General features: G+C 34.9%; 1 protein-coding gene and 1 long non-coding RNA gene across 3 annotated transcripts; one reads left to right on the forward strand and one right to left on the reverse strand.

Annotated features, from left to right (window-relative positions):
- Positions 1-540: 540 nt before the first annotated feature.
- Positions 541-4,137, forward strand: LOC105118489 (uncharacterized). Of its 2 annotated transcripts, none has more exons than XM_011016456.1 (6): positions 541-1,260; positions 1,766-1,937; positions 2,113-2,289; positions 2,372-2,455; positions 3,163-3,244; positions 3,440-4,137. In XM_011016456.1, exons 1-6 carry the CDS (start codon positions 875-877, stop codon positions 3,901-3,903), a joined length of 1,365 nt encoding a protein of 454 aa, XP_011014758.1. In that variant the 5' UTR covers positions 541-874; the 3' UTR covers positions 3,904-4,137. The 2 variants fall into 2 exon arrangements, with proteins under 2 accessions (XP_011014758.1, XP_011014759.1); XM_011016457.1 differs by having other exon boundaries at positions 542-1,260; positions 1,769-1,937.
- Positions 3,945-5,356, reverse strand: LOC105118488 (uncharacterized). Its single transcript, XR_840952.1, has 2 exons — positions 4,822-5,356; positions 3,945-4,717 (listed from the first exon to the last, which is right to left on the reverse strand). It is a non-coding gene; the product is annotated as an uncharacterized LOC105118488 (long non-coding RNA).
- Between the last annotated feature and the right edge of the window lie 1,041 nt (positions 5,357-6,397).

Here is a 6,397-nt window from a genome sequence, read left to right on the forward strand (position 1 = left end):
ATATAGCTTATCTTACCATATTTATTCCAATGGAAAAAAGCCATTTGAAGAGCCATTTATATTGGAGTGAAAAAAATAAGTGTTTTATTATTTCTTAATATTGTTTAATGTTATTTTTTTCTACATGTCTATATTTAATTGGTCTATTTTTTTAGTGGTCCCACTTTGTTAGTTTTGGCTCTTTAAAGAGATATGTAGAAATAATATTTGTAAAAGAAAAAAGACATTTTAATATTTTGTTTGACTTCTTTATGTAAAACAAACAAAGAAAAATCAAAATATTAATTTTTTATTTTTAATTATTCATTTGTCTTTTTCATTGTGAGAGATGCTCTTAGAACATCCAAAGATACATATATATTAAGACAAATCTAGGTGAGGCGGAGTTGGTAGACGAGTACTTAACTAAAGTCAGTCTCCACCAATCCTTTCTCTCTCTCTCTCTGTTTTTTCCCCAACTGGGCCCCCCCTCCTCTATGCACACAGGTCCTTTTAGAAGATTTCTCCTCCACCGAACAAGATTGCTTTGCGAAGTTCTCAAAAACAGCATAGTGACGTGAACCCAGCCCACCTCTTCCCTTATCCACTCACAGAATCTTTTCTTGCCACCACTCATGTCTCAATCATCTTCACGCATAAAAACAAACACAGACACCCTCTTTGTCTTCTTCTTACCAAATTCGTGTGATATTTCTTTTCAGGGTTTGGTATTTCTCTATATTTCTTGAAACTCTTTGTTGTCTATCTCTTGAGTTATCAATTTCCTTGATTACTTGATTCAAAGATTGAAACTTTTGTTACCAAAGACAACAAAGATTGCAAATTTAGAGGTTTATTGATTGACCATTTAGGTTTTGTGAGTTTATGTGATGCTATGGCCTTGATTGAAGCTTTATATGATATTTTAGAGCATCCCTCTTCAATGATAGGTTTATGTACAGAAACGGTGGGTTTTTTAGGTCCGCTGTGGATATCTTTTCTTATTGGCTTAATTATTGGATGGTCATGGAAGCCTAAATGGGTGACCAGGGAAAGTGACAAATTGACTTCTTGTGCATCAAAGATATTGGAGTCATCGTTGCCATCTTCACCTTGTCGATCTTTGATGTCTGTATTGAAGAGTTTTGGTTCTTTCTCGCAGTGGAATTCGTTCTTGGTGAGGTCTTCAAATTGCGAAGCTTCTTGGGTTGTGGACAACAACAACAATTTAGAGCATCAGAATCTATCTCATGTGCCACCTACAGAATATGAAGATTGCAGGTACGAGCCCGTATCACAAAGTGTCTAGTTTTCTGCATCAATAGAAGATTAAATGAAATGAGCCTTGCAATCTTTGAATGAATTTAGAAGTTTGTCAGTAGTATTTGTTTTGTCTATTGTTAAATAACGGGTAAAGTTCTCAATAATTTTGTGGAGTTGAGATTCGTAATCAGTTTGATTGACTGAGGGTTGCTTGTGCCATCATGACACCTTATGGTATGATAGTATGGTATCTGATGGGAAACTTGAATCTGTGCAAATATTAGAATTGGACGAGGCAAGAAAGAGAAAATCTATGATTCCTTGTAGTAATAGTTTCCAGTTTAGCAATGATCTCTTGCTTTATGATTAATTTGTTTAGAATTATCAATTGTTGGGTTTGACACACAATGGGAAATTTTGTCTCTATGGGATGACCATAAAATGGTTTTGGATAATATCAAAGAAAATTGTGAATGAGCTTAATTTGGGGCAAGTCAATAATTTCTTCTTTGTACTTGTCTAGTAGATCACAGCTGAATGAAGAGCAGTCTAATATTGCTAGTCTAGTCACGGAGGAGGATTTAAAACATTTGAACCAGCTTGTTGAGGTTAAAGATGGAGGTTCTACTTGGATACATATGATGGATCGTTCCACCCCAACTATGAGATACCAAGCATGGAGGAGAGATCCCAAGGTAGGCTTTTCTCTCTTATTCAAACAGTAATTTAATACAGGCCAACAGTTTTATCAGTTCTTCTGATTCAATTTGGTAATTTGGTTGGAATTTCTGCTACTTTCTTTCATGCAATTGGATAATGTGTGGAATATAGACATCTTTTTTATCAGTTTTTGTTTTAATGGGTTGTTAGACTGGTCCTCCTCAATATCGTAGCAGTACCGTCTTTGAGGATGCCTCACCAGAGATAGTGAGAGACTTCTTTTGGGATGATGACTTCCGGACAAAGTGGGATGACATGCTTGCTTATTCTGCAATATTAGATGAATGTTCCATCACAGGGACCATGCTAGTGCATTGGATACGAAAAGTGAGTCTTCCTTTCATATGTTCTAAATCATAGCTTGTCCTGGTTTTATGTGCTTATCTCCTACCAATGCTTTTTGCTGCAGTTTCCCTTTTTCTGTAGTGACAGAGAATACATAATAGGTCGACGAATATGGGAGTCGGGCAGATCTTATTTCTGTGTGACGAAGGTATGAATCAGGAGTTTATAATTCTGTGTTTATAAATGACGGACAATAATAATAATAGTAAGCAGCATCTACTTGGTACCTAACTCAGCTTATGTTGGGACAAACATGGAAACTGAGTTTAGCTATATGTAAGGTAACAGAGGCCTAACAAGCCAATCAGTTAGGGCTGCTGATGCTAACTAAGTTGAACTGGTCTTCTGAAACCTTCCATTTTGAATATCCCCAACCGTAGGGTACAAATAAACAATTGATTCTCACTGGCTTAAAATTGGGATGGCTTAAAGTGCTTCTCAGAGTGTAATTCTTGTTAGTTCCAGTTCCTATTGAATTGACTCGGGTGAATTGAAAAATTAGTAACTTGTGTCTAAGAAAATGTTTGAAACGATACACAATGATAGGGATGGAAAAGACTCGTTCCTTTTGGATATGAGGGAGGCCCTCTCTGTGTAATTACAGTTCCCAAACTAACCCAGTTTTCTTCTAGAACTACATCTTTCTATTGCTCAAACTCATAATCACTTCCCACTGGTGGGAGAGAGATAGCAATGGACCACAAGGTCCTATGGAAAAAGACTTTCTTTATTAACAAATGGGAGCATTCTGCAATCTCATCTATCAGCTTTTTATCATGTCTGCTTGTTTTCTTTTGCAATCATCGCTGAGATTTTGGACCTCCAATCTAATTGACTGCTTCTAACTAATTTCAGGGAGTACCATGCTCATCTGTCCCAAGGCGAGATAAGCCAAAACGGGTTGACCTATACTACTCAAGTTGGTGTATCCGAGCAGGTATATCATATCTTCTTCCTTTCTGCCATTTAATTGAATAAATCCTTTTTCACCTTGAAACATTTCTTCAGGTTCTCACTACCCCAGAACATTGGGCAACTGCTTTGTCCCATGAAGAGCTAGTCTGTAAATTATTTGTCATGAGACTTAGAATAGTGACTAACAGCTAAATCCGCTTGAATTACACTTGATCAGTGGAATCGAAGAGAGGTGATGGCCAGCTGACTGCTTGTGAGGTGTTGCTCTTCCATCATGAAGACATGGGCATCCCATGGGAAATCGCTAAGCTTGGAGTGCGGCAGGGCATGTGGGGAACTGTCAAGAAGATTGAACCTGGTTTACGTGCCTACCAAAAAGCAAGAGCATCAGGGGCAGAACTTTCTCGGCCTGCTTTCATGGCTCAGATTAACACCAAAATAAATCCAGTGTTGCTGAGATCCTTGGGAGGCGATGAGAATTTGTCAGAGAATGAAGCAGCTACCACTACTTCTGAGAAGTCTTTGGGCCAGAACATACCAAAGCTTCTAATTTTTGGTGGGGCTATTATCCTTGCCTGCAGCTTTGATCGAGCACTCTTGACAAAGGCATTTATATTCAATGTGGGAAGAAGGTTTGGAAACATGGGAAGGAATGCAAGATTTAATGCTGGAACTACTTGAAAGTTGAAAACCCAATATGAGAGATGCTATACTTCTTAACTACAACCAGTGTCACTCTTCCCTTTTCAGTGGGAGTGGGAGGTTGTATAATTTTGTATCATACTTCAGAAACATGTTGATAATGCGATATGATAAGGATGCTTTTACTCAAAGCAGAAGTTTTCTCTTCAATCAGTTAAACCACAGATACTTAGAGGTCCATATATCGTCTGCTCTACTTGTTGTCATTGTTTATGTTCATCAGTCTCATTTCAGCCCGCTTGTTGCAGAAATATTTGTCAACATGATGTCCTGTGCTTTGATGGCATAGCTTCTCCCATATTATCAGTTAAAAACACCCATTAAGGTTTTAATCTTCCTTCTGGGCATGCTCTGCTCAAGTACAATATCTAATCTTAATAGAATGAGAAGTTTCATAGGAGACATCCCTCTCCTGATTTCCTCCAATTCAACCTCTTTCATTTCATGCCATAAGAATTAACAAATAGATCATAATCCGAAAAAGTTTAGACTAAAAATTGTAGCATTTTTCCTTAGTAATGTCTAATCAATGCAATGCATGACTAGCTACAACAGAAGCATTAAGTAATGTTTTGGATAAAGAAGGAGATGTCCATGGTTTATCATTAATAACAACCTCTGCAAGGCAGTGTTGGAGATAATTAACCACGGAGACCAAGCAGAATCAATGACATATTAATGTTTCAAAACAGTTTAATCCATCCAGTTGGGGTGCTAATTTTGGCATCTCACTGGTCTTCTTCACTTTTGCCACCATGTTTTCACTAGATGATCTCATTCTGCTTCCCACCTCCTGAACACAAACAAAGTTAAGTTTGATTCTTCCACATAAACAAGAAACTAAAACTACAAGTTGACAGAAAGCAAAGAAATTTATGAAGGGACCTAGTTTATCACCTGAGCTTTGGAGTGGCTTTTGTCGAAGAAACAAATCCCAGCTGCAGCAGCAGCAACTGTTACTGTCACAGACATTGCACCCATTGCCATTCTTCTATGTTATTCTTGGAGACAATGGCCTCTAATGAAATAACTTGATTTTATATGGAGAAACGCTACGGAGGGGGTAAAGCAATAGCAAAGGAATTTGAGATACCTTGCTAGTGAAGAGAAGTAAAGAGTGACAAAGAGAGGAAAGAAGTGCAAGAAAAGTAGGGCAAGAAAGAAAGGAATACAAAGACTATCTCTTATGGTACTATCATGACTAGGAAAAACTAAAAAACAAAAAAACCTAAACTGAAAATTTCTATGTGACAAAGGACCTAGCCTTCCTTCCCTCTTCACCTTCTTGAATTTATAGTATATTAGGCTCTATTTATGGCTTTGATTTCATGAGCATTCATATGGGGTAGAGATGAAAAGGATAATCCTATCCAATTTCCAAGTTACCTATTCCATTGGACATAGTTTCCTCCTGAGAATAGAAGGAGAGCCCACGTCAAGAGGGAGTGAGCCGACCACACAAGTACATAGCACTTTGCTAATCTCTTATCCTGCGAGCAACTTGCCCTCATGAAAAAAGAGTATGCATCTTGTCTATTTTCATGACGTCAAGACTCACCCAAATTCAATTAATTGATCTAATATATAGTTGTAATAATTTCCTAAACATAAGTTTTTCAATAACATTAAGGTCATGATTACTTGTTAGAAACATGCATGTAAAAAATCAGATAAATGTATTTCTTACCATCACGTATGACTTGGGTTTGAATCACACTCGTGCCCATTTAATGGTCAATATTTTATGTTTATAAATGTATCTTAATGCATCCAAATAAAGATCAAAGACTTAGTCTCAAATCAAAGGTTTCTTCACTAATATCAAACTTGGTTCGGACTTATGACTTCCTAGTATAATATTAGTTTTATATAAATTAAATTAGGGTTCTGTTTATTTTATGAAAATTAGTTTCTTGAGAATTATTTTTTCAAATTTTTTATATTTATTTATCATTTAAAAAGTTAGTTAATGAACAATATTTTATTTTCAAGAAGTTGCAAAAAAAAATTAAAAATATCAAGTTATTTTTTAATTATATCAAATTTGATTTTTAATCTTTTAATTGCTATTTTTTTTTTAATAATTGTTTTTCAATTTTATTATTAGAAATTTAATTTAATTTAAATTTTATATTAATTTTGTTCTTTATTTTTTATTGTTATTTATTTTTTTTTTATTATTTTTTAATTAAATTTTTTTTATCTATTAGATTTAACCCCTATTATTTTGATTGCTATTTATTTATTTGAAATAATTTATGAACTTTTTTTTTTCAATTTTATCATTCATCAACTTCTTCACTTATTTTTTTAACTGCTATTTTTAATTTAAAATAATTTATAAAATTAGGTTTCTTTCAATTTTTTTATTTATCAAATTTTATACTTGTTTTTTTCATTATTTGTTTAGTTATGTTTACTGATTAGTACTTAAAAGTGCATTTTTATTAAGGTTTTATATCATCATATTGCA

This window comes from Populus euphratica, unplaced genomic scaffold (genome assembly GCF_000495115.2).
Source record: "Populus euphratica unplaced genomic scaffold, PopEup_1.0 scaffold1963.1, whole genome shotgun sequence".
Classification (NCBI taxonomy): domain Eukaryota; kingdom Viridiplantae; phylum Streptophyta; class Magnoliopsida; order Malpighiales; family Salicaceae; genus Populus; species Populus euphratica.

Excerpts from the sequence above, each read along its gene's own strand:
- LOC105118489 (XM_011016456.1), top strand. The coding sequence starts at position 875 with ATGGCCTTGATTGAAGCTTTATATGATATTTTAGAGCATCCCTCTTCA. Across the intron at positions 1,261-1,765 it reads ACAGAATATGAAGATTGCAG|TAGATCACAGCTGAATGAAG; the intron begins GTACGAGCCCGT and ends GTACTTGTCTAG. Across the intron at positions 1,938-2,112 it reads CATGGAGGAGAGATCCCAAG|ACTGGTCCTCCTCAATATCG; the intron begins GTAGGCTTTTCT and ends ATGGGTTGTTAG.